Source organism: Protopterus annectens, chromosome 7.part0, assembly GCF_019279795.1.
Source record: "Protopterus annectens isolate FY-2018-M chromosome 7.part0, PAN1.0, whole genome shotgun sequence".
NCBI lineage: Eukaryota > Metazoa > Chordata > Ceratodontiformes > Protopteridae > Protopterus > Protopterus annectens.
Window position 1 is genome coordinate 792,145,751 of NC_056739.1, and position 26,658 is coordinate 792,172,408.

Genomic DNA, 26,658 nt, shown 5'->3' on the forward strand with positions numbered 1-26,658 from the left:
TAGGGAAAGGGCATCCTTTGGTTCAGTGGTGCTTAGAAATGTCCTTCCGTGATTCCTCCCAAGTCTAAGGTAACTGGGGACTCTGCCCAATATGTTAAGGATAAAATGAAATTTGATAACGTCAGATAAATAAGTTATGTACTTACCACAATGTTCCATCTGTATTGTCCATTTTCATTTACCCTTGACTCCTCTCCCTCCATCCCCAGGCCTTTGAAACGTCTTTGGTGGAACGGATAATGTACATATAGCTTATTATGATCATTAAAGCACAGCAAATATGGCTTTCATTGAGGCTTCCTTATCTATTGTTTTTATAACTGATCTGCAAACTTGATCTGAGATAATTGGGAGAGAAGGATTGTGGGTGGAGGTGAAGCTGGAGAGTTTTTGGCCCTTGTGAGCTGTGGTAACGTCCGAGTCGGTCCTGATATAGGAACTGAACCCATATGTCAAGGATAAATGAAAATGGACAACACAGATGGAACAATATGATTAGTACATAACTTCTTTTTTCTGTAGAACATATAAGTGATTTGTTTGTTTACATGCTCGTTGATTAGAGGTAGCACATTGTGTTACTAGGAAAATATAACTGTGTTTGAGTTTTTTTAGTATTTTGTTCTGATGAAGTATTACATGTTACTAAATCAAAAGTGCTTAACTTTTGATGTGATGATGTCGATTTTCATTCAGTCTGTGATGCCCCAGCACTGGCCCAATAATCCAGGAGCCGCAATCCTCACCACTGGCAACTGTGGGAGAGGATGATAAGTACACACACAGTAAAGTGCAATTTCCCTTAAGAGCACACAGAGACCACAGTCAGTCTGGGGATGGTTTCGCCCTCTTTCTCCACATCCCCAGTAAAACTCCCCACTGGCACAGCTGTAGGGCTGAGTCCTTTGCCAGGGTTCCAAGCCAAGTCCTCCAACACTCTCTGTCCAACCAGTGCTATGGGTCCCTGCCCAAGTAGTTGACAGACTCTTGGAGATTTGTTTTACTCACACACACACACACACACACACACACACACACACACACACACACACACACACACCGCTGGGAAAGGCTGGCACAGGCTTGCTAGCTATACCCCCTTCTGCCCAGATTATAAGGTAGTTACCACTGCCACCAGAGCCCCTTATCAACTACTTTAAGACCCTTAGCAAAGGGTGTCCAATCCTACTGTGTAATGTTACAATTAATCCAAATAGTAGTCTGACCAGGACCAAGACTATTTAGGAGTGGCCTGTACAGTGTCACCAAATAGATATGCAAGTACTCTCAAAGCTTAAATATCTCTAAACAGACCAGACACAATTAAAATGTTTAAATATATTTAATAATAAGTAATAAAAGAACAAGACAATACTCAGTAAGTAGTCAGTTACATCAGAGTTCAAAATCACAGGAAATATTTAAAACAACATTGCAGGACAGTCTCAAATAAAGAAAACATCTAAGTTACACTTTACTATATTCTTGTCTGATCTAAAATAGTTACTATGCCCTAAAAACTTGCTTAAAACAAGCCAAGTGCAGAGGTGACTGGGTGTTTCCAGCTGATGATGTTGGGTCAAAGACAAAATACAAAATGCACAGTCTCTCTGAGAGAGTTCTTAAATTAATATTAAATATTGCTGCTGGGTTAGCTTGGATGACATCACTTTTTGTCACCTGACTTCATTTCCCAAGCTAAACTCCCTTTGTCAGAAACTAGCAGAAACTTAGCATCTCCATGTGAAAAATAGCTCTGAAGTAGTTAACTTAATTTGATCATCAACCTGTGGGTTTCAGATCTGACATGGATCCGAGCCGGCAGGGTTCCAAGCTAAGATCCGAGCTCCAAGCTCCTTCCCTTACCCATACTACACTGCAACCTCCTTCCAACCCTCAGATCTCATGTGCCGCAGCTTCACCAAGATGGGATTTCTGAGCTCCAGGCAGGTAGAGTAGGGGTTCCTTGCTTCGACTGTTTAAAAGTTAGTGTGCGTGTGTAGTGTTTGCCTTTCCCTTTTCCTCCCCTTGGGTTTTCCGTTCAAAAAAAAAAAAAGGTAGAATTTGTGTTTTAGTTAATGTAGGCCTCTCTCTCCTGCGTTTGCTGTGTGTGGTGTGTTTGTAGGTATGGCTTTAGTTAGCCTTATTTTTTGTTGTGGGGATTGAGATGTCGGACCCTCAAAAGCCAACTTTCTGCAAATGCACAGAGTGTGGCCATAAGTTGTCTCCGGCTGATGGCCACACAGTGTGTGTCATGTGTTTGGGGTTCCACACCTTTCTTCAGGCTGCAAAATATGTGCAGCCCTTAATCCACGGGCCATGGGGGACCAAGTTAATTTTGTCTGGGCTTCTCCTGGTAAAGCTATTTCTTCTTCTTCTCCTCTCTCTATGGTCATGGCTGTGGCCGTATCAGCTTCAGGTCCTCCACCCCTGTCTGGGGCTCACACTTCTGTTTCAAAACAGGGTGACAAAGAGGCCAGGAAGAAAACGCACTGGGGGAGAGAGAGAGACAAAGATAGGGATCATAAGACACCAGCGGATCCATCAGATCTTTTGGGTCCTCCTATTAAAGTTGCCACTAATCCCGGTCAAGACTTCTAAGCCATCTTCCCCTTGGCTCCAATCCCCTAGATTTTCTCCAGAGCCAGAGGAGGAGGTTTGGCCTGCTTTGAGGTCGTCTACGCATCAGCCCTCTCGGCCGGCATCAGTGGCATCCTCCAGATCTACAAGAAGCCTCTCAGAGGCTGACATGGACCGAATGATGAGAAGGTTTATACAGACTCAGCTGCAGATGGGAATGTTGCTGGCTCCCTCTACTGCCAGAGCAGGGAGTTCAGCTCTGTTGTTTGCCCCAATAGCTCCTTCTCCGATCCATCACCGGGTTTCGGAGTCCCTGGATCCAAGATCCCCCAGATTGAGGGGGTTGGCACCGATGATTCCCCCAACCTCGACGCCGGCCATGCCCTCGAGTATGTCGGATCCGAGCTCTCGGAGCTGTGATTTGGGTGTCGGATCCAGGGGGATGAGTGTGTCATCGGTTCCGTTATGGTCTGGACATACCATTCCTCTGGGTCTGTCTGTTCCAGGTTCGGCTCCAATCCCTTCATTGGATCTGAGGAGCATGGTTACTCATCCTTCTAGTTTTAGAGAAGCCGGTTCCCCTTCGGCCTTCGTTGTGGAGCAGGTTCTCTCAGAAGGATCGAGACCCCTCAATCTTTCCTCAGAGTCTGTCCCGGCTCGCTCACTGCTGAGTGTGTCTTCTGTCATTCCATCCTGTTAGGGACAACCTGTGTCTGATATGCCCCTTACGGTTCCCCTTGAGGAATATGAAGCTGTTTGTGAGCCCCCCTGAGGAGATTCCTTGCAAATACAAGTGCAAGAGGAAGCACCTGGACTTCCCCGAGTCCCTCACAGGGGATACTGACTTTGAGGAAGGGGAAGGCTCCCCCAGATCACCTCCCGAGGATGTCTCATTTGGAGACATAATGAAAATCCTTTGCCAGAGGGGAGGTTGGTCTGCCCAAAAGCCTTCCTCGTATGAGCCTGTATTAATGGAGGCATTCGACGCAGGCCCAACTACCTCTTGGGTGTGCCCCCCTGGCTGATCCTCTGGTGGACCTCATTACCACCTAAGCTTGGAAGGAGCCTGACACTGTAGAACCTATACCAAAAGGCCAGATAAGATTTTGAGCCCTCCTATGGATAAGCCTGCATGGAGTTATAGTTCCCCAGTTGATGACATGGTGGTGGCGGCAGCCACTAAAAAGGAACTGGTTCAGGAGAGTTCCTTGGTCCATCCTCCCGACAAGGAGTCTAGGACAATAGATCAACTCGGAAAGCGGACGTATGCTTCAGCTACCTTTGCCATAAGGGCGCTGAACTACATGGCCCACGTGATGCGACTTCAGCGAGACCATGTGAAAGAGTACTCTGAGTCTCCCCCTGAATCCATTTCGGCCAAGGATAAACATTCATTCATGGCACATATGGCCACTCTTAAGTCGGTGACCAACACATCCATGCTCCTACTCTCTCATGCCACCGAGAGAGCCACTAGGGCAGCCGGGTCTGGCATTGCCAGGAGGCATCATGCCTGGCTCTGGCTTTGCAATTTTGCGGAACCTTTCAAGGCGTCCTTTGCGAATGCCTCTTTTGATGGTTCGACCCTGTTTGGGAAGACCGCCCGAGATACACTAGTCCAGAGTGAGAAGGAAGTCAGGATACGCTTCTCTAACCCTCAAAGATACTTTTCCAGGAATCGGCGAGGGCAAAAGAAGATGTGGTTCTGGAAATCTCAGCATTCCTGGGACACTCTGGACTCCTTTTCCCCTAGAAGCAGAGGGGGACCGAAGAAATTTGGGTCACGGAAACCATTCTCGAATCTACCTGCGCAGCAGCCCTGAGGGTTTGCCCAACTGCTCCACTCTGGAGACAGTCGGGGAGCATTTTTTGAAGCACATAGCTCAATGGGAGTACATAACGTCAGACCGCTGGGTGCTTCGGATAATATTCAGAGGTTATTCCATTCCCTTTCTGACCAGTCCCTTACCTTCAAAGCACCTCCCAGACGTTCCACCTGCTCAAAGGGAGGTGGCAGCTTTGGAAATAGAAAAGGTGCTAAACAAAAGAGCAATCCAGCGGGTCCCCCCAGATCAGTCCAGATCAGGCATCTATTCCATTATATTTGGTGCCAAAAAAGACGGGGGACTTGAGGCTGATTCTCGACCTATCCACATTGAACCTGTCTGTTGCCAAGGAGAAGTTCCAGATGGTCACCTTACAATCCATCCTGCCGTTCTTGCAAGAGGAAGACAGGATGTGCTCTGTAGACCTCAAGGATGCGTACTACCACATCATGATGGGCAGATGATCTAGGAGGTTTCTCTGCTTTTGGCATGGAGTCAATCACTACCAGTTCAGGGTCCTACCTTTCGGTCTCACCACAGCCCCCAGGGTGTTTACCAAGGTCATGGCAGTTGTAGCAGCCCACCTGAGACTTCAGGGCATTCAGGTCTTTCTGTACCTGGATGATTGGCTCTTCACCGCCCCTTCCAGGCATCTACTTGTTGAAGCCAGAAATTCTTTCCTTCAGCTGTCAAATTTACTGGGTATCATTATAAACATTGCAAAGTCCTCTCTTCAGCCCATTCAGATTCTGGATTTTATAGGGGCAAGAATAGATTCTCTCCAGGCTAAGGTATTTTTGGCTCCAGACAGACTTCGGAACCTGACCCTTCATGTATTGGCACTTCTTCAGACATCTTCACCCCCAACAGAACTAGTTTTGAGGGCCTTAGGGTCTATGGCAGCAGCTATAAATATGGTTCCTTGTGCACGTCTACACATGAGAGTGTTACAGTGGAAGTTCAGTGGTCTCTTTTATACCAGCCCTTAAGTTACCCGATTCCTCTAAGCAAGGTGTGCAAGACTTCCCTCATCTGGTGGCTTCAATCCCAGGATATTCGAGAAGGATGCCCCTTTATTGCGACCCCGCCCCAAGCCACGGTGACCACAGATGCCTCCTGTCTAGGGTGGGGGGCACTGCTCGGGCAGGACTGTCCCAGGCACGTGGTCCCCAAACAAGACCATTCTGCATATCAGTGTTCTAGAGATGAGGGTGGTCCTTCTGGCATTGTAGGCAGGCCCTTCATGCTTCTCTTCCTCTGGTAATGATTGCAATTCAGTCATGCAACATGTCAGTGGTCTGGTATATCAACTAAGGGGGGGGGGGAGCCAGGTCCTACCCGCTTTGACAAGAGGCCATGATAGTGTGGGAATGGGCAATCTCCACCAACCATTTTCTGATAGCAATGCACATTCCGGGTTGGTCCAACATTTTGGCGAAAAAACTGAGCAGGACTATCCTTTTACCCTATGAGTGGTCTCTGAACCCTTGTGTAGCGGAACAGATCTTCCTCAAGTGGAGTCAGCTTTGCTACGATCTCTTTGCATCGCCGTCCAGTGCAAAGTGCAGCGAGTTTTTCACTCTGATTCTTTCTTGGGGGGAAGCCCTCAGAGAGACTCTTGTCCATGCTTGGTCACCTGGTCTTCTTTATGTGTATCCCCTGCTACCTCTAATGACAAAGTTCTTGTAGAAAGCTTGTCAGTTGGGGAGCAGGATTATCCTCTGGCCTTGTCAGGTTTGGTTCCCTTGCCTGCAATCTCATCTAGTAGCTCCGCCCTAGATATTAGATCCCATTCTGGATCTCATTTGTCATCCCTCTGGAATTCCTCGCCGAATCTGGACAGCCTCAAGCTTACTGCTTGGTTGCTCCAGTACCACTAATTTCCAGGACTCCCAGACTCTCTTCTCCTGTTAAGTCCATTCTGGAGGCAGCCCACAAGTCCTCCACCTGAAAGGTGTACCGTAGTAAATGGAAGAGCATTTCCATCTGGGCTTCTCAGAGAGATTTGGATACGTTTACCGCCCCAATTCCAGCAGTATTAGAATTTCTGTCTCGTATTTTCCAGCAGGGGGCCAGCTCTTCCACTGTTAAGGTCCAGTGGTGACTATATCCCACTTTCATGTAGGAGAAAATTCAGGTTCACTAGCTGCTTCTAGGATTTGTAAGACTTTCATCAAAGGCACTTTTTTGCTGAGACCTCCGATTAAGCATCCTTCCCCTCCATGGGATTTGACCTTGGTTCTTCAGGCCTTAGTTGCACCTCCGTTCGAACCCGCAGCGTCAGTTGATTTAAAATTTTTGTCATGGAAGACGGCCTTCCTGGTGGCCATCACCTCGGCTAGGAGGGTATACGAACTTCAAGCCTTGTGTATAAAACCCCCCATACTTAATTTTTCATAAGGACAGGGTTTCTCTAAGGACAAATTCTTCTTTCCTCCCTAAAGTTGCTTCAGAGTCAAATATCAATCACTCTATTAATCTCCCAGTATTTTTCCCTAATTTTCAAAACAAAGGGGAATACAAACTTCATTTGTTGGATGTCCATAGACAGTTACACTTTTATTTACATAGGACTAAACCCTTTTGTAAGTCTGATCAGTTATTTGTTTCCTTTGCCAAGCCCTTTTTGGGGAAACCAGTTTTGAAGGTGACTATTGCTAGATGGATTTCACTTTGTATCCTGCATGTGTACAAGGATCATGGATTTACCAGAACCAGACATGGTTCATGCTCATTCTACTCATTCTATGGATACTTCTGCTGATTTCTTGTCCAGAATTTCTCTGGATGACATTTGTTAAGCGGCTACCTGAGCTTCCTCTCGCACATTTATTACTTATTATAAGTTGGACATGGTATCTATAGGAAGGGCTTCTTTTGGTTTTGCAGTGCTCTGGAATATCCTTCCATAAAGGCCTCTCAAGGTTTTTTTGGTAGCTGGGGACTCTGTCCCACTGGTTGATGATCAAATGAAGTTAACTAATTCAGATAAAGAAGTTATGTACTTACCATAACTTTCCAACTGAGTAGATAGACTTCATTTGTCATCAACCTTCCCTCCCTCCTTCCCCCTGACCTTAGTGGTTTGTGATAGTCCTTGGACTCAAGACTTGCTGGGTATTGTAAGCTTAGTCTGTGTGATCAGGTCAGGTTATTTCTCTTGGGATGATGTGTGTCACATTGTGGGTGGCAAACTCGATCTGAGGGTTGGAAGGAGGTTGCAGTGTAGTATGGGTAAGGGGAGGAGCTTGGAACTCGGATCTTAGCTTGGAAAGCTGCCGGCTCAGATCCGAAACCCACAGGTTGATGACAAATGAAGTCTAAGTACTCAGATGGAATGTTATGGTGAGTACATAACTTCTTTTTCTCTCTCAGATGTTTGCAGATCCTGAAAGTCATAAAAACAATAAAACACTTCTACATCTTAAACCTAGTAATTGCTTCTCTTTCTAGACAGTACAAAAACGTTGTAGCTCTAGACATTGTGTCTGCTACTGCACTGAAATGGAGAGATAACATCTCTTTTATTATGTGGTTATGAAACAGTTTAATTTCAACTATTTTCTCTGAAATTTTTCAAATGAACCTCCTGTGTTCCAGTTTGCATTAAACGTATACATCTAAACAGTCACAGTAGTGCAGGTACATTTCTGTTCTATTCCAGTAGGGCATGTTGTGGTTACATTTCAGCTCAGTACTTTACACACACTTCTGTATAAATCATATCAATATTTACAAATGACATAGACTTATTTACAAAATTCCAGATAGCTGGGCTGGCAGTATTTTCCTTTGTCACATTATTCTTAACTGATGGGTTTGGATCCGATACTCTGATCCGACTTGGCCGTTTCTAAAGCCCGTGGTAACCAAGAAACTCTCAAGCTCATCCCTTACCCATAATGCACCTGCCCTAGGTCCCCTCAGATCTCGTTTGCCGCTTTCCACGAAAGATGTGGTTGGTCATTTGCTCTCGAGCTTCGCTAGATAAGTGTTTTCAAATTTATCCTATAACTACTTAATGTTACTATTTTATTGTAAATTTTACAGTATTCTCTTTCTGCCTTACCACTATGTATCTTTGCCTTTCTTTAGTGCTCGTCTATTTTCTCTGTTGTATGATTTTTCGTACTTCTATAAATTACTGTTGTTACTTATTTTTCTAACTGTTTAACCATTGACTTTTCTTACATGTTGGTGTATTTCTACATTTTACCATCGTTGGTAATTTTATCTTTCTTACTTTCAAAAAAAAAAAATTACTTGTTTAAAATTTTTCTCTTCTACTGTTGTTATGGCAGATAAAAGTACAGCTGGTTTCAAAAAATGTGTAAAATGTGGACACACATTATCTAGGTCCGACGGACATACCATGTGGTATATTGCCTTGGCCCATTGCACTTACAAGAAGATTACTCCACTTACCACGTGTTTAATCCTAGGGCCCTAGATGAGCAAAGAAATAAACTTTAAAAGGTCTTTCACCTTCTGCTTTTGAGGATGCTATATCCAGGGCACAGCCCCCAAAACTACGAGTAAAGATGTTAAATCTTAGTTCTCAAGACCTTCAACCTCATCCTTGTCTGTCTTGAAGCTGGCTAAGAAAAGACAAAAACTGGATCCGACAAAGTCTACAGGGTGAACCTTGGATCCAGAAAAGAAGACCGTTTCTGATCTGACTTCCTCGGATCTGTCAACAAAACTCTCAAATTTGTCAGATTCGGGTTCTGTCATTCTGCCCAGGACTACTTCCATGTCCTTTGACAGCTTACTTTACAGGGCCCCACCCCCTTTTAGCTAGACACCACTCCAAGTCTTCCTCTGTGGCTACCACTCGCTCATCCAGATGTCTGACAGAACAGGATGTGAAAAGAATGGTGAGGAAGATTCTCTTGGCACAGAGTCAGATGGGTGTCCTACCGGCTCCTACCCCTTTAGGACAGGTGGTCAATTCTTTGACAACTCCACCACTGCAAGTTTCTCCTCCGATCCCTACTGTGGCTTCAGAGTCTCTAGATCGGTCTAGTTCAGATCCGTAGATACTGTTATCTTCAGATCTGAAGCCAACCCTGAGGGTTCCGATTCAGTTGATCCATAGAGCTGTCGGATCTGAATCTGCTCTTTTAGATTCAAGGTGTTGGATTTGACTTGAGTTTGTCAGAGCTGTCTTTGTGCCTTGGATTCATGGCACTGGATAGCTCGGCTCTGGCTTCCTTCTCTAGGAGATTGCCTTCAGAGCAGGGGAAGGCAGCATCCCAAATGCTTGTCTTTTCATTGCCAGGCCTTCTCTGTCTCCAGGGAGACTACCTTTGAGGTTGTGAAGAGGGTGTTCTCTGCTCTGGCAGAGCAGACGGATCCAACCCCCTCAGATCACCTTTCTACCTTGATGCTTTGCGCCTGGAGCTTCATCATGCCTTTCCACAAAGACTGCAAGTCCGAGCCCCCAGGCTTCCCAACAGGGAATTAAGATTTGTTCTGATAACTCCGCAGAGCATCCCACTGAGGAGGTCCGTAGGAAGAAAAAGTGTAAGAGTAAGCAGTTGGACTCTCCACAAGAGTCAGTCATGGAGGATACAGACTTTGATGAAGGTAAATGGTCCCCATGATCACATCCTGAAGATGTCTCATTTGGAGACATCCTTGAGATCCTAAACAGAGAGGTGGTTAAATGCCCAGCAGCCCTTCATCTCAGGAATCGGTATTCCTGGAGGCTTTCAGTACTGGCCTGTCTACCTCCTGGGTTACTCTGCAACCGATGAGCTGGTCTCGTGGTGGGTTGGAAAGGAACACAACACAGTTGAACCCATACCCAGGAGACCAGACAAGATTCTGGCACCACCTTCAGGGAAGAGTTTTGAGCCAAGGGGGTGCCTGTTGATGCCATTGTCATGGCAGTGGGAACCAAGAAAGAACTCGCTGAATAGAGTTCTACTATTCATCCCCCTAACGGGGAGTCTAGGATGATGGACAGGTTTGGAAAGCGTATCTATGCTTTTGTGACCTTTTGGCCTTAGATTACTAAATTATTTAGTACATTTTACTAGGTTGCAAAGGGATTTGATCAAGGAGCTTTCAAATGCCCTTTCCACATCCTTACCTGTAGATGTCCAATCTTCTGTGACAGCTCAGTTGGCTACCCTTCAGTTCATTTCTAACTCTTCCATGAGGCTAATTTCTCATGTGGCCAAGGTGCCTCAAGATCAGTGGGTTCAGGCATTTCCATTAGGAGCATGCCTAGATGTGCTTGTGTGATTTTGCAGAGCCCTTCATGTCTTTCTTCTTGAATGTTCTCTTTGATGGCACATCTTTGTTTGGCTCCACAGTGAAGGACACATTATCCAAGTGTGAGAAGGATGGGAAGATCCTCTCTGCTGTGGACATATGTTTTTCTATTCCTCAAAGATCCTTTTCTAGGAATCAATGAGGTAGTAGAAAATGTGGTTCAGGAAGTCCCAGGGAACTTTCTAGGATACATGTGAAGAAAGTTCCCCTAGGGGCAGAGGGAGGAACTCTAATGGTTAATGCCGCCCCTGCAGCAGAGGAGGCCCACAAACCCAGGTTTCCAGAGATTCCTTCTCTGACAGACCATACCAGCACTCCTGAAAGGAGGCCCAATTGTTCATCTCTGGAGGCAATTGGGGGTCAAATATCTCTGCACCAAAGAGCCTGGCTAAACATAAACTATGCTTTGGTACAGCAGATTATAACCAGAAGTTATATGATACTCTTGTCTCTTCCTTCATCTACTCAGAAAAAAAATCCCCAATGTTCCACCCAGTCAGAGGGAGGAAGCAGCAATTCAAATTCAAAAGCTGTTAGAAAAAAAAAAAGAGTCATCCAAGAGGTCCTCCCAGACCAAATGGAATCTGCAACTTACTCAAGATTCTTTTTAGTGCCAAGGAAAACAGGGGACTGGAGACCAAACTTGGATCTCAGCAACGTGAACAAGTCAGTTCAGCATATCAGGTTTCAGATGGTTATGGGTTCAGTCCATTCTCCCTTTTCTGAGCAAGGACGACTGGAGTTGATTGACTGACCTTCAGGATGTGTACTATCGCATAAAGATGAACAGATGATCTAGACGTTATCCATGCTTCCTGCTGGGAGTCGGTCACTACCAATTCAGAGTTCTGCCCTTTGGTCTTACCACAGCCCCCAAATGCATGGCAGTAGTAGCAACTCTTGAGACTGCAAGGATTCCAGGTGTTTCCATATCTAGACAACAAGGGTGCTCTCAGGTGTGTGTCTGTGTGTAAGTAAGAGGGGAAGTAGGAGTGTATGTAATGGGGGGGGGGTCATACCTCGCAATTATCCATATTTTTGCCTCATAAGTTTGGTTGGTTTCTCATAAAATTGTGTTTTTGCTGACAAATCCTTGAGGACTGAAGTCAGAAAATAATGACAGACATTTAAGTTATAGACTTCATATCCTCAGAAAATGCATACTAATGCAAACCTTGTTGTCCTATCCACTTTGTAAGGAGGGAGGAGATGTATGTATGTGTCATACCTCTCGACTGCCCAGATTTTTGCCTTATATTTTGTCTGTTCCTCATAAAAATTCTTTTTTTTTTTTTATCACTGGGATGAACTAAGAATTAAAAGTTATTAAATAATGACATCTATTTGAGTTTCGGACTTCATATCCTGTAGAAAATATATTCTAACACAAATCCTGTTATTCTAGCAACTTTCTAAATGTGTCCTTAGTTTTGGGCCTTTGTCCACAACATTATGACAGGCTTTGTCCAGATTTCTTGTGCTAAGAGATTCAGAGGTATGGTGTGTGTGTGTGTGTGTGTGTGTGTGTGTGTGTGTGTGTGTGTGTGTGTGTGTGTGTGTGTGTGTGTGTGTGTGTGTGTGTAACAGGGAGGTAACATTACCCCTCAGTTGTTCAGGTTTTTGCAGAATGTCCAGATTTGTACCCCATATTCCTCCTAAAAAGGATTGAAGTTTCTGAATAATAACTGACATTTGAGTTTTAGATGTCATATATTTTAGAAAAATGCATAACAACACAGATCCTGTTATTCTAGCAATTTTCTAAGTTTATGAGAGCAGTATTTATAATTTGCCCCTATTTATTTTAGGCTTTGTCCAGATTTCTCACACTAAGAAGTTGAGGTGTGTGTGAAAGAGTGAGAAATGCCTTAATGCAGGTGGAATTTATTTTCCAGTGCATTTTCAAGGAATTGTGAGCTTCAAGGGAAGAGAAGTTTACTGTTGCTCATGCTAAGTTTGCCTAAAATGTGGAACTGTTTTGTTTAGCAAATGGTATCCCTATTGTGGTATAGAATTTTAAAGCAGTGTTAGTAGCCCAGCAGGTAGCATACTTGCATCTTGATGTAAAGGGCTGTAGGTTCTACTCCCACAGCATGTAGATTAGTATTTTAAGTGGGTGGGGTGATGCAGTCCTAAGTATGTCTGTCCTCCTTTGAATTAGATGCCTAGTAACTATGAAGCTATTTTGCAGATTACCACCCATTCCCTATTGCAATATACCAGCTTACCATTTTTTATTGTAAAATAGGCAATTTATTCTTTAAGGGCAGCAGGCACAGAATTTGTAGATGAAACCATGAATTATATAATTATTTTCTAGCAACAACCTCTTCATTGCTTTCAGATCTCTTTAATGTGGAATTATTCAGATAACCTTTACTTCTGCAGAGATTGTGCATATTGACTGATATTGGTGGATTATAATGACAGAAGTTTGAATGGCCTTTAATGGTTGAAATGATTTGAATTGGGAAGTTTGTCATTATTGGTTCATATATTTTGTTTCATTGCTTACTGGAAAAATGCTCAAAACTATACATTTAAAACACACTAACAAGTGGTGCTGTATTATACAAGGGATATAATTAAATTATTATATATTATAATTAATACAATCAGGAAGGTGAATCAAAGAACTTTTGCATGGTCCTAAAAATGTGTGCAAGGGGCCTGTGATTTGAAAACAGCCCAAAGTTAAACTTAACCTGCCACTGGCCAGATGCATTTTCTTTGAATGTGGGTTTCAATGCTGTTTCAGTGAATGTGAGTTTCAAAAGTAGAGAAGTTTTAATGCTAAGTCTGTTTTCATTGTAAGACTATTGCTTTGTTTAGCAAATGTCTTTCAGTGTTTGTGCTATAAAATTTGAAGTAAAAGTTGTAAATTAAATCCAAATATCTGTAATCGTTGTAGAAGTAAAGCATAAAATAGTATGCACACTGAGAGTTTTGAATGGTGTTTATGGCAACTGGGGAGAAATAACCAATAATGGGGCACTGGAATGGCTGTGGGGGTCTCTGCGTTTGCACCCCCCTGCAAAAATTCCTGCAGGCTCCCCTACTAGACAACTGCCTCATTACCACCCCAACCAGGCATCAGTTGATAAGGGCAATAGATCAGGTTCTTCAGACTTGTTCTTATGTGGGGATAACCATAAATTACATGTCTCAACTACAATCAACTCAACGTTTGGAATTCGTAGGAGCAATTTTCAGCATAAAGTCAATAATAGCTTCCCTGCCTCGCAGAAGAGTGCATACTATCAGATAACAGGTCAGAAAAATAATCTGCAGTACCAAAAGTTCAGCTTGCTTGGTCCTTCAGGCTCTAGGGTCAATGTCAGCAGTGATAACCCTAGTACCTTTAGCCAGATTTTATGTGAAGATTCTCCAGTGGTTGTTAGCAACACAATGGTCAATACTTTACCAACCCATGTCAACTCAGATACGAATTACTCAGGCATGCAAAAAGACCTTAGGTGGTGGATTCAATGATGATGTGTTCTTCAAGGCTGTCCATTCATTTCCCCCTCAACCCAAGGCCATAGTGACCATGGATGCTTCCCAGCTGGGATAGGTGGGGAACTTTCTGGGAAAACGGTCCAATATACTTGGTCCCCAAGAAGCCAACTTGCAAATCAATGTCTTAGAGATGAGAGCAGTGCTCTTAGCATTGAAGGCCTTCCAAGATGTTCTTCCTTAAGGGCCAGTTGCCGTTCAGACAGACAGTACATTAGTGATTTGACACATCAACAAACAAGGAGGCACCAAATTATATCCTTTTGTGTTAAGAAGCGCTCAGAGTGTGGCAATGGGTGATCTAATCCAACTATTTTCTCATAGTGATGCACATTCCAGGGAAATCCAGTGTGATAGCAGATAAACTGAACAGGTACATTCTTGTACCTCACAAGTGGTCTCTCAACAAGAAAGTGATGGAAATAATTTTTTGTCGCTGGGGCCAGCCTTGCTGCAGTCTTTTTGCCACGCCCCCCCTAAACAACAAATGCAGCAACTACTTTGCCCTAATTCCCCCTCCGGGGAAGTCATCTAAGGATGCTCTACTTCATGATTGGCCCCCCCGATTTGCTTTATGTCTACCCACCAGTCCCATTGATTCCAAAGTTTCTGCAGAAGGCTGTCAGTTTGAAGAGCAAAGTTATCCTCATTGCACCTTACTAGCCTTAACAAGTTTGGTTCCCCTTCCTTTGGCCTGTCTTGCTTTATCAACCTTGAATTCTGGATACAATTCCAAGACCTCTTATCTCACCCAATGGGAATGGTTCATCCAGACCTTTTAAATCTCAGGCTGGTGGCCTGGTTTCTCAAATTCCATTACTAGTCAGACAACCTATGGCTCTCTTCCCCTGTGTGACATATATATTTTTCTTCCCTTAAACCTTCTACACAAAAACTTTGTACAAGTAAATGGAAAAGATTTGTTTACTGGGCACAACAGAATCATGTTGATTTTTTTTCAGCTCCGATACATAACATGCTGGAGTTTTTGATATTACTTTTTAAAGAAGGCGGTAGTTCCTCAACCATTAAAGTTCAGTTAGCAGCAGTATCAATCTTCACTTTGGATTTGAAGTTGCTTCATTGGCCTCTCAAAAATTATGCAAAACGTTCTTGTGAGGCACTTTTCTTTTGAGACCTCCACTTAAGGACCCTACCCCCATGGGATCTCAATTTGGTACTACAGGTGACCTTAAGTACCTTACTTGTAAAACTGTTCTTCTGGTAGCTATTACCTCTGCTAGATGAATTTCAGAGATTTCAAGCCCTGTCTTCAAAACCTCCGTACTTGATCTTCCACAAGGAGACTAGGATAGAGTGATGCTATGAACTAATGCCTCTTTCCTTCACAAGGTGATGTCATAATCTAATATCAACCATTCCATTAATTTATTACATTTACTGGATGTTCACATGCAATTGCATTTTTATCTGCATAGATCGTTTCCTTTGTAGACTTGAAATTAGGTAAACCAGTCACAAAAGTTACTTTAGCCAAATGGCTAACTGATTGCATTTCATTCATATATAACAAATTGGGTATAATAGGTTCATAGGTTTATACTAGGCTATCTGCCCTAAGGCATTTATAAGCCTAGCCCAAAGTTTTGTGGCTTATGCCACCCCTTATGTTAAAAAATACTGTGCCCATAAGTTTGTTGTGCCTCTGTCCAGCAGTGACACAGAGATGATTCCCGGGGTAAACCTACGATGTCCCATCCACCGGTCATGATTTCTCTTGAATGGAGCCAGCGAGGTGTTCTGCCTCACATGGACTAGGATTTTATTCCACAGCATAGGGAGTCTCTGGGTGACAAATCTATCCCTCCAGCATGTCCTATTTATATCCATGCTAAGGTTTAAGTCGCTTGCTCTAGTGGATCTGGTAGATTTGGATTTTTTGAGGTGGAGCATGTCCATTAATTCCGGGTTGGACATGGCCTTGTATGTCAGGCACAGGTCACCTCTGAGCAGGCGGTATGCGACTGAATAGAGCTGGAGTTTCTTCAGTCTGGCAGCATATGACAGATTTTGGAGTCCCTTTATCCTTTTGATGAGGAACTTTTGGGGTCTCTCCAATTGCTGTAGGTGTCGGGTGAGATACATCCCGAATGGGGCAATGTACTCGATCATTGGTCTGATAAGTGAAGAGTACAGGGGAACAATGACCTCACTTGATCTGGATGTGAATCCCTTCATGATCAGGTGGGCAATGTAGAAGGTCTTTCTAACCACTTTAGCAATGTGAGTGTCAAAAGAAAGGCCACTGTCAACCTGGGTCCCCAGGTCCCTGATAACCTCTTCTGTGCTTAATGGACTGCCACCTATATGGTAGCTTGGGGTTACCTTGTTTTTCCCGAAGGGTATGACTATACATTTTTTGGCATTTAACTTCAGGCCATGGCTCTGGCACCAGTTATCAGTTTCCGTGAGACCCCTCTGAAGGATATCTGTGTCCAGTGTACTTTCCACTATGGTGCCCAGTTTGCAGTCATCTGCAAACTTTGTCAGCCATAATCCTCCTATGTTTGCCTGTACTTCTGAGAAGTAGATGCCGAACAACAGGGGGCCAAGGACTGAGCCCTGTGGGACACCACTTGTGACCGGCTTGGAGTCTGACATGGCGCCAGCAACTCTAACCCTGTGGGTTCTGTCCTTTAGCCAGTTTGCAACCCATCTTGTGACATATGGGTTTACATTTAAGCTGGTAAGTTTCTATACTAGACCCATGGCAACTTCAGTCTTTTATCCAAAGCCTCCATGGATGACATGTGCAGCAGCAACTTGGGCTACTCCCCATACATTTGTTACTCATTACAAATTGGATCTGGTCTCCAGGGGTAAAGCATCATAAGGTTCAACTCTACTCAGAAATATCCTTCCTTACAGCCCACCCATGATTATAGGTAGCTGGGGACTCTGACCCATCAGATGAGAATAGAATGAAAATTGACAACATCAGATAAAGAAGTTATGTACTCACCATAAAGTTCTATCTGTGTTATCCATTTTCTTTCGTCCTCAGTGTCCCGCCTGCCAGCCCCCAGTCTCTTCTTTACACAGACTTCTGACTTCTGGAAGAACCAGTATTTACAGGGACACCACTGCCCCTTTATATTAAGCTCCAGATATGTTTTTTTTTCTCTGTAAAACACATTTTCCTTTCTAGTAAATTCAGCAAACATGATCTGAGGGGACTTAAGGTGGGTGCATTATTGGTAAGGGATGAGCTCGAGAAATTCGTGGTTACCACAAGTTTAGTAACAGCCAAGTCACATCTGAAGATCAGATCTGAACCCATCAGTTGAGGAAGAATGAAAATGGACAACACAGATTGAACATTATGATGAGTACATAACTTCTTTTTATAATTATTTATTTTGCTACTGTTGAAGTGAGGAGGCACTTTTAACTTGTTTTTTTCTTCCATACTTCCATTTTGCTTTTAGTTATTTTTTTCTGTGGCTAACCATTTCTCTTTAGGTTCCTATACAGTTTTGTAAGCCAAAGTTATGATCCCAGTTAAAGCAACCTCTGGCTTTGGCCTTTGCTGTATATATGGTTCTAATGGAAGTAGCAAGCTAGTAGGTGGAGGCTTAGTCCTGGGTAAAGTCTTTCAGTTAGGCTTAAAATTTGCAGTCTAAACATGTCAAGCTTAGGGTAAATCTAGGAAAATTTGCCACCATGTTCCCTTTGGCTTCCCTCACATCTCCAGCAGAAGGGTTCTGTAGCTGCGAACATTGTAGATAAACTCTTGGGAGTGTAAAAGAACTTGTGTAACCACAGCCAACCAAAAAAGTGAAACTTCCTTGAAATGGTGGCATAGTAATAGAAACAGATTACTTCAGCCCAAGTGTTGTTCTCTGCTGGAGTATTACATTCTTTTTCTCAGCCCTCCTTACTTTGTCTACTTCCTTAGAGAGATGTCCTACAAATAAATACTTTATTTTGCCTGTTTTATTCTTACCTTTTAGTATCCTCTCTGACCTTTAATATCCAGGTAACCATTTTAGAGCAATCTTGCTCAGGAAGTCTCAGCAGCTTTATTAGCTGACATCTGTTTGGCAGTTTATTGTAACTAAGAATATCTCTTCTGGGCAAATGGTTTTGGGCAGAAAACTCTTACCGGGAAATCATCCTGTTGTCAGCTATAATATCTTCCCAGAACAAGCCAGATTGAGTGTTACTAATTTAGCAAATTAATTCCATTTTATCTGGGTACCATGCAAGGCTAAGTGGTATGGAAAAGAGCTCCTCTTCTCATTCCTGCACCTTATGACATCTAAAAATCCAGCTTAAACTCTTTATGACATGGTCAGGTTGTGCCCACATTCCAGAGAGAGCTATCTAACTTGAGGGACAACCTTCCATAGAAACCATTCAACCTATTGCATTTGTCAAGGAAAAGAGCTTTCCCACCACCTTGTAACCAGTGTCTATAATGATTTTAAATACTTTTAAAATAACAGTGTGAAGATGTATCTCTGGGTCTGGCAAAGCCAACTCCTGCAAGACAACTGGGAAAAGTTAAAAATTCTCCAGGATATCTTGTGGTGCTTGTTGTGCTATATAAATGCAAAAATTTGCCTAATAATTTTACTGAAAAATACCTGAGGGTTGGGATTGACACTACTTGTACCAAGTACAGAAGGTTAGAAAGAAGAAAAAACCTTGTAGCTGTTGTCCTTTGTTGAAAATCCAGTTGTAGGTGCTTTTTTACTTCTCTCTCTCAAATATATTCCCCAGTTGTGATTGTAGGTGGAAATAGTCAAACTATCCTTGTCCTGTAACTTGCTATCCAGTTCCCCTAATACCCCCTTCTTGGTCTTTTCTTTTATGGGCCAAATTGCCTCTAATGTGCTTTTTATACTGTCCCAGTGTTAAGCAATCCCCCTCCACTGGCTGAATAAGAGTATACACTGAGGAATAATGTTTAGTTAACCACTTGCTTAGCTCCTCCCAGTTGCAGCAAAACTTGCTCAAACTTTGAATCTTATCTAAATATTCCTGGCCAGGTTTAATAGTGAAACTCAGGGTTGAGTAATCCAAAAAAATCATAGAGCCCATATATTTATTATGGATTAGTTTTTCTTATGCAAGACAAAAACGATCAATCCTGGAAAAGGAGTAGTATCTGTTGGGCTACCTTTAGAGTCCCTAAGTAGAATATCAATAAATCCCATGGCTCTTAAATATTTTGTTAATTTTCCTAGGGCTGGGACTGTGTCGAGTCCCTAAGCATGATATCCATAAACCCCTTGGCGGGGAAATATCCAGTTAAAAATATCCCTAAGGGGAGAGACCGTCATTGACATGTAGAGACCCTAAGCATAATCTCCACAAACCCCATAACCCAGAAATACCTAGTTAAAAATTTCCCTAGGTCATGGACTATTGTTAGTATGGGACCCGATTGCACATCCTCATTAGTGAATCACTACTCCAGGCACCGCAAAGACTGTCAGTCCTTCCTTAAATGCCATCCACTCTGGTGTGGTGAATCTTTGTACCAGAAGAGGATGTAGGGGACCCAGCCAGCCTTCACAAGTGACATATCTTCCCGAACCATCTGAGGACTTTCTCCACAAGTAAGGGGGGGTTACCTGTTCATGACAGTGTTCTTTTCTTTCCTTTCTGTTTGAAAACTTTGTATTGGAAACCAGATCTAGATACATTTCTATGTTCCTCTTGCAAGAGGACTACTGAAGGGGTACCATATCTGTGGGTAGCAAAAATGTTTGCGGCCTAGTGAAAGGAGTTTAACCCATTAACATTCCAAACTACAACGTGATATGCCATGGCTGTGTATAGTGTCTATTTCTGATAGAGTGGTTTGCAAGGAATTTTTAAAATCTTCCAATTCACTACACTCCCAAAAAAACTGTCCTCATTATGTCTTTCTTCCTCATCACACCTCCAATATTTGCTTTATCTGAGGAAAAAAACTTTGTAGTCTCCCTAGAGCATAAAAATACCTTTGCAGACACTTCTAAGCAAAAATTCTAAACCTTTGGGCATTGTTAAAAACTCAGGAGCCATACATATGTCCTCTCATTCTATCCTTGTATTTTTTTAACAGCAACCTCTTTTCTAGATTTGACTAAAGACTCAACCAGAGTAGGTCTTTAACTTTGGACTCCCCTATCCCTTTCTCTTTGCCTGTACTATGGTATCAATCCTTGTTAAGAAAGGCAGTCTCTAACTTTGTAGTTCAAACAACCTCTTGGTTTTCTCCCAAATATGCAACAAAATCTAGAAGATTTAGGATTTTTGCTTGGAAATGTTTACAGAAATATTTTATACCCCCAAGTAGACTCCAGATAATTTTTCCTCAGGTAGACAGCAAATGCTGAGGGTGTGACCGGTAAGAAAGAGGTAATTGGGAACATATTTTCTGGGATTGTGGTGAGTTGGTGGACTTTAAGGATTCCCTGTGGGATGCACTATTGGAAATGCTGAGTGGGCAGATTGGTGTGACAAGGGAGTTGATTTTTCTGTGGTATGATACAGAATCGGAAATTGGAATTGCCTAGACATGGTAAGGCCTTGCTGTGTCTAATTATAATGGCTGCCAAAAAGCAATTACTAGAAAATGGAAATCAAAATCTAAACCAACTATACTAGAAATAGTCAGTATAGTAACATAGATAAAACAACTGGAACTGAGATCTTTAGAAAAAGGTAGGAGCAAACTACATAGGAAAAAATGGGAATTGTGGAACAGTTCATACAGGGGAGGAATGAGGTTTAAAAGAAGGCAGGATTTAAATTAGCTCTGTAATGTTTGACTGAAAATGATTGGGTAGATCATAAGTGATGTATAATCTTTGCAACTGGAGGGAGTGTCAGTATTTTTTGTGATGGAAAATACTTGCAGCTAGGATTGTCACTGGTTTGTTTTCAGTTATATAAATGTATGATTGCTTATGTCTTACAGAGTTGCCACCTTTCTTTGTGGTGAAAACTGGAACAAAGCTATACCCCCTTGCACTTCCTACAACCTTGCCTCTCTCCACCCATTTCCTAGCCCACCTTACCCACTCTTCCGACCATTTTGTGACACAAATGTGGGCATCATCACAAGGTGAAATGCCTTCTTTTCTTTTTTTTCTCTCTACGTTTTATAACAAAGTCACAGTTTTTAATGCATCATAATGGATGCTTTTCAATTGAAAAGTTATGCTCCGGCTGCTTTTTTATGATCCAGCATTCTGTTTTTGTAGATAAATAGAATACCAGAGTTTGTATAGTGCTTTCTGGACTAGTGGTCCAACTTTCAGTTTGAGTGCTTTCCTGACTAGTGGACCAACAGTCCATGACCATAAAAAAAGTCCACAAAAAACTAGGAGCGTTATACAGAAATAAGCAATTTCTCACCAAAGCAGCAAAGATTTCAGTAGTAAATTCCCACCTTATCTCCACCCTACTTTATGCCTCTCCAATATATACCAACCTAAGGCAATGTGATCTAAACAAGCTAGAGACCTGCTACAACAAAATCGCCAAATTCGCCACAAGGGGATCCTACCGTAGTCACCACTGGCTCTCACTTGCTGAACTGGGCTGGCTTGAACTCCCTCACCTCCTTCAGTGGTATCAACTCGCCCACAAACTAGTAAACCATCCACTAAATGTCCCATCCCTCGAGAATCTACTCCAACCCTATCGCACCACCAGACGACTAAGATCTAGCAACAAAAATCACTTGCAGATCACTAAAGCCAATAACTCTGCTGATGAAGCACTATTCTCTTGCGCCATAGCCAAATTATGGAACTCACTCCCACCCACAATTACCTCCGTACCATCATGCAACCACTTCAAAACTTTACTAAAAGCGCACCTAAAAACATGCTGGCTATGCCCTTGCAACTCCCACTCTAATATCATCCACCCCATCCAACCACTACCTTTCTTTCCACTCCACTAACTACCTTGATTATAGCAAGCTCAGATGCTCATAAGCCTAGTACTTATTATACAGCAGGAACTTCTCATTGTAACATTTGTTAATATCTGTTATGTACTTCACAGATAAAGATTCTAGTTGTCTACTGATGTACTATGTTCTTCATCTGTAAATATGTTGCAAGTAATTGCTATGTTAAATTGTTAATTGCTATGTAATCCAATGTAACTACTGTCTGTTTATTTTACTGTGGAGCTTTTCTCCCCGGGCCTCCGCTGAAAATGGACCTACGTCCAGTCGGACACTCCCGGTCAACAAATTTAAATAAATAAATAAACAAACAGTCTGATTTCCGGGTAGTCCAGAAAAATACAGAAGAGGTGGCAATGCTAATGTCTAAAGTGATGGTTTAATAAATATGTTTCTTGTTTAGAAAAAAAAAGTGAAGGAATTGAATAACTTTTATAGTGTTGCTTAGGTTATATGATATATAGCAGTATATGTGAAGTATAATGTTTGTAAACGTGAACTTGTTAATACAGTTTGATTACTTTTATATAAATGTAAATTTGCTTATGTTGCAAGTGATAATTCAATAAAGGTGTTTAAAAAAATGAGCAGCTTTCATTTTTTTACTTCGTAGAAAACAGGAGCTCTTTGTAATGTTGCCAGACTGCTTTTTGGTACAACTAAAGGCTCCTGGACTCCTGTTCTGTGGATGGATAACGACGACTTATGAGTTTTGTAGCATAGGGAATAATAACTCAATGTTCAGCATACAAAAAAGTGCATCAAACACAATGTAAAGGAATGTGACAATGTTAATACACTGAGTTTATCAGTAAAACTAATTAACAATGCTGCATTTTTCATTTTGATACATTGCCAAGAACAGGAATATGCTGAGCAAAATTTTGAGAGGTAAAAAATCTAGTTGCCATAAAATAGCTTGCCCTTACTGATTTTTTTTAGTATGAACCCCCTTGATATTTCTTCCTAATTTCATTAAAAGTATGTTGTGTTGGTTTGATCATGTTATAGAACATTTGCTTGCTTTCAGTGTAATGTTGTATTGTATTTTATGCGTTCAGCTCCTATTTTTTATGAGAGCTAATGAAAATCTTTTTTTTGTTTCACTTACATGTTAATCACTGTATTATATTCTTGTGTTGGTATAGATTCCATTTTATATCTCCTAGGCTGAGCCTTAACTAGAACTTATATATATATATATATATATATATATATATATATATATATATATATATATATTGCATAGTTATCAGTCATTCAGAAAACTGAAAGTACTGTCCTTGAGTTCTGCTCTTGTTTTCTGATATTTTCCAGGTTCGAAAGATGTTGGATTCATTGAATGGCAGCTGGCTTTCCTTCCAGCAGTGTCTTATTGACAGTGAAGCCATGTTGAAAAAGCAGAAAGAGAAGTTCAAGACCAGCTTACTCTTCTCTGCTGAGGACTTGAAGAAAAAAGTTCATATGCTGCAAGAAGACTTTGCTTCTAAAGGTTGGATGATTACTCTTATTTGTAGATTCAATGACTTGTATGCCAGCATGAATCTATACTGAGTGGGAGTAAGAGACTTAGGGAAAGAGATGATCTGGTAAAATGACTTAAGTTCACACACATACGAAATAAAAATAATGGTAATGAGCTGTGTTTTTAAATGTGTTGTGCAATTGTATAGATCTAGTACACATTTCAAATTACATACCAGAACTCTGCACAGTCCCTGGAATCTCTGCATAGATTACAGCATGTCTACAGGAAGCCAGATGTGCCTCTGTATCTTTCATGATTCACCCATGTGTGGGTTACAGAGGGAGATGTGTACAGGAGACATGGAATTATGGGGTTATGACCATAACTACATTAGTAGCCATGCACTTGATCACCAGTTAAAGGTAGTATGGTATGTTGCCCAATGTACGATGCCTGAACAACATTATCTTTACATTTTCTGAATCTGCAGACAGTTATATATTTATTAAAGGAATGCAGTGGCACATCCTATAAGTTTCTGCAGTGCATACAAGGACACTAGCACAGCCATCCCTGTCCTGCCCTTAAAAGTTACTCAGCAGAAAACCTACTAATGGCTGTTTGCACAGCATTCAATCACTCTTTTATCATACTTTGCAAATGCAGCCTGCTCTTCTGTCATAACTAAAACTTCTCAAATTTTAATGAATCATCCCTAGTTGTGGCAGAAGAGCAGGGAAAGCCAATATACAAAAATGGGATGAGGAGAGATGTGCTTTTTTAACATGGAGAGTATCAGCAGGAGACCTTACATACTGCCTAAGAATGTCACACACTGTATAGCTGCATACAGCAGTCCTGCTTGTACACTACAGCTGCTACGCATAAAGAGTAGTAAAGGAATGAGTCCCTTTATGCACCCATACAATGGAGCTGTGTGTATGGCAAGAGAAGGTAGTTTTTATGTCCTGCAGCCACTGTTCGAAATAGTGTAGATCACAAAGTGGAAATAGTAGAGCAGGAAAGTGTTGGCTTAGTGTGTTGACTCCAGTTGTAGAACATTGCTAACAGAATCCTTGTGCCTCACTGTGTTGTTGCAGTATTGCCACCACAGGAGTAGAGAGCATGTGCAAAGTTGTTGGTTGCACAAGGTAAACTTAAGGTGGAAGCTGTTACCTCTGGATATTGACTGCTATGGTTCAAGATCACAGTCTTGTGTCTCCTACAGTCTGGTATGGCAGTGCTGTTATCCATTCAAAGTAAACATTAGGTTCATAGTTCATGTCTGCTGCACTTCTGCTATTGGCCCCATAATCCAGCTTAGTAAATATCCTGTTTATGATTCACAGTAAAGGCCTAACGCACAGTATTCAAAAAACAAATGCAGAATATTTTTCCATGCATTTATCCTTAAATATACTACCAAAGATGCTCATAACCTACAGGTGTTAAACTTGAGAACCACAAGGAACTATTACATCAAAGCATAAGCATAAGCATAGCCAAGCATGCAACACGAGTCATGGTGTATACATCTAAACATGTTTTTTTTTGTGCAATGAAATGTGATAGAATTGCTGTTAACTGAAATATTTTTCATGGTTTATGGTGAATATGTGATCTGAAGTAGTTTACTTAATTTGATCTTCAACCTGTGGGTACCGGATCTGTATTGTATCTGAGCCGGCAACTTCACTAGCATCTACTCCGAGCTCCAAGTTGCTCCCCTTACCCTTAATACACCACCACTACCTTCCAACTCCCAGATCTCATTTGCAGCTAGCCAGCGCATCGTGATTCTTAAGCTCCAAGTTGCGAGTAGAGATTCTCTCTTTGATAAGTGTTTTTTGTGTGTGTACTTGATAGTGTAGGTTTCCTCCCCTTGCTGGTGCATCGAGTTTAAGACTTTTTTCTTAGTTTTTAGGTAGTTAGGTAGTTTGTCTTCCCCTCCATCCCTCAACCTTTGGTGTGCTTGTCTGAGTGTGTAGTTTAAAAGATTGTTTAAAGTTTGTTCTTGTGGCCACAAATTGTCACCTGCTCATGGCCACACTCCTTGCATGCTGTGTTTGGGTGAGGCCCATTTAGCCACAAATAGTTCTATTTACGCGGGTTTTAACCCGCCACCCTTAAGGATCGGCGAGCCAAATTAGTTATGAAGGGCCTGCTCCCTTCTACGGAGGCGGCGGCCTCCTCTTCTACTTTGGTCACAGCTGTTACTGTGGCCTCTTCTCCTTCTACTCTTGTCCTTCCTTCTCCTCCCTCCCAGGCTGGGACTCATCCTCCTGCATCTAAGCTTGTGGAAGCAGAGAGTAGAAAAGGCAGAGAGAGAAGGGACCTCCTACCAAAAGTCAGCCTAGGCATTGTGACTCCCCTCAGCTCCAATCTACTAGATTTTCTCCAGAGCCGGAGGTCCCTGATCACCCTCTAGAGCCTCGGTTCCTCGACCCGCCAGGTTGGAGTCCGTGGCTTTGTCATGGTCCACCAGCAACCTCTCTGAAGTCAACATGGATTAAATGATGTGGAAATTTATTTGCGCACAAATTCAGATGGGAGTCTTGCTTTACACCTATATCTCCTTCTCGATCCGACCCCCGTTTTCGGAGTATGTGGATCCGAGGATGCCTCTAGTCAGGGGGTCAACGCCAATGGTACCTGTCTCCTCGACGCCGGCAGCTGCCTGAAGCGTGTCGGATCTGACTAGTTCGGATCTGAGTGGCTCTTTGAGCCGGAGCCTGGGTGTTGGATTAGAGGGGGTGGAGCTGTTTCCATCGGCTCCGACGTTGTTGAGTCAAGGTCCCCCTTTTGGAGCACCATCTACTTCGGGCTTGGCTCCGATTCTCTCGTCGGATCTGGGGAGAGCAGTTCCCTTAATGGTGTCCCAGGAAGCTCGCTCTCCCTCGGCGTTCGTTGTGGAAAGGGTTTTCTCCAGTGGATCAAGGCCCCTGAATATATCTTCGGACTCCACCACAACTCCTGCTTTGTGTGTGAATCCCATCATTTTAAAATGAGTCAGAGCCAGCACAACATGTGGTATAGCAATTTAATGC

The 26,658-nt window shown here is 42.5% G+C and overlaps 1 protein-coding gene across 1 annotated transcript in view; it reads left to right on the plus strand.

The window, feature by feature from the left end:
* Window positions 1-26,658, plus strand: part of DNAH2 (dynein axonemal heavy chain 2) — a 6,636,854-nt gene that overhangs the window by 1,653,207 nt on the left and 4,956,989 nt on the right. The window contains exon 23 of the mRNA XM_044077324.1: window positions 23,461-23,635. Coding sequence (XP_043933259.1) covers window positions 23,461-23,635 — 175 coding nt within the window. The remainder of the gene's footprint in view (window positions 1-23,460; window positions 23,636-26,658) is intronic.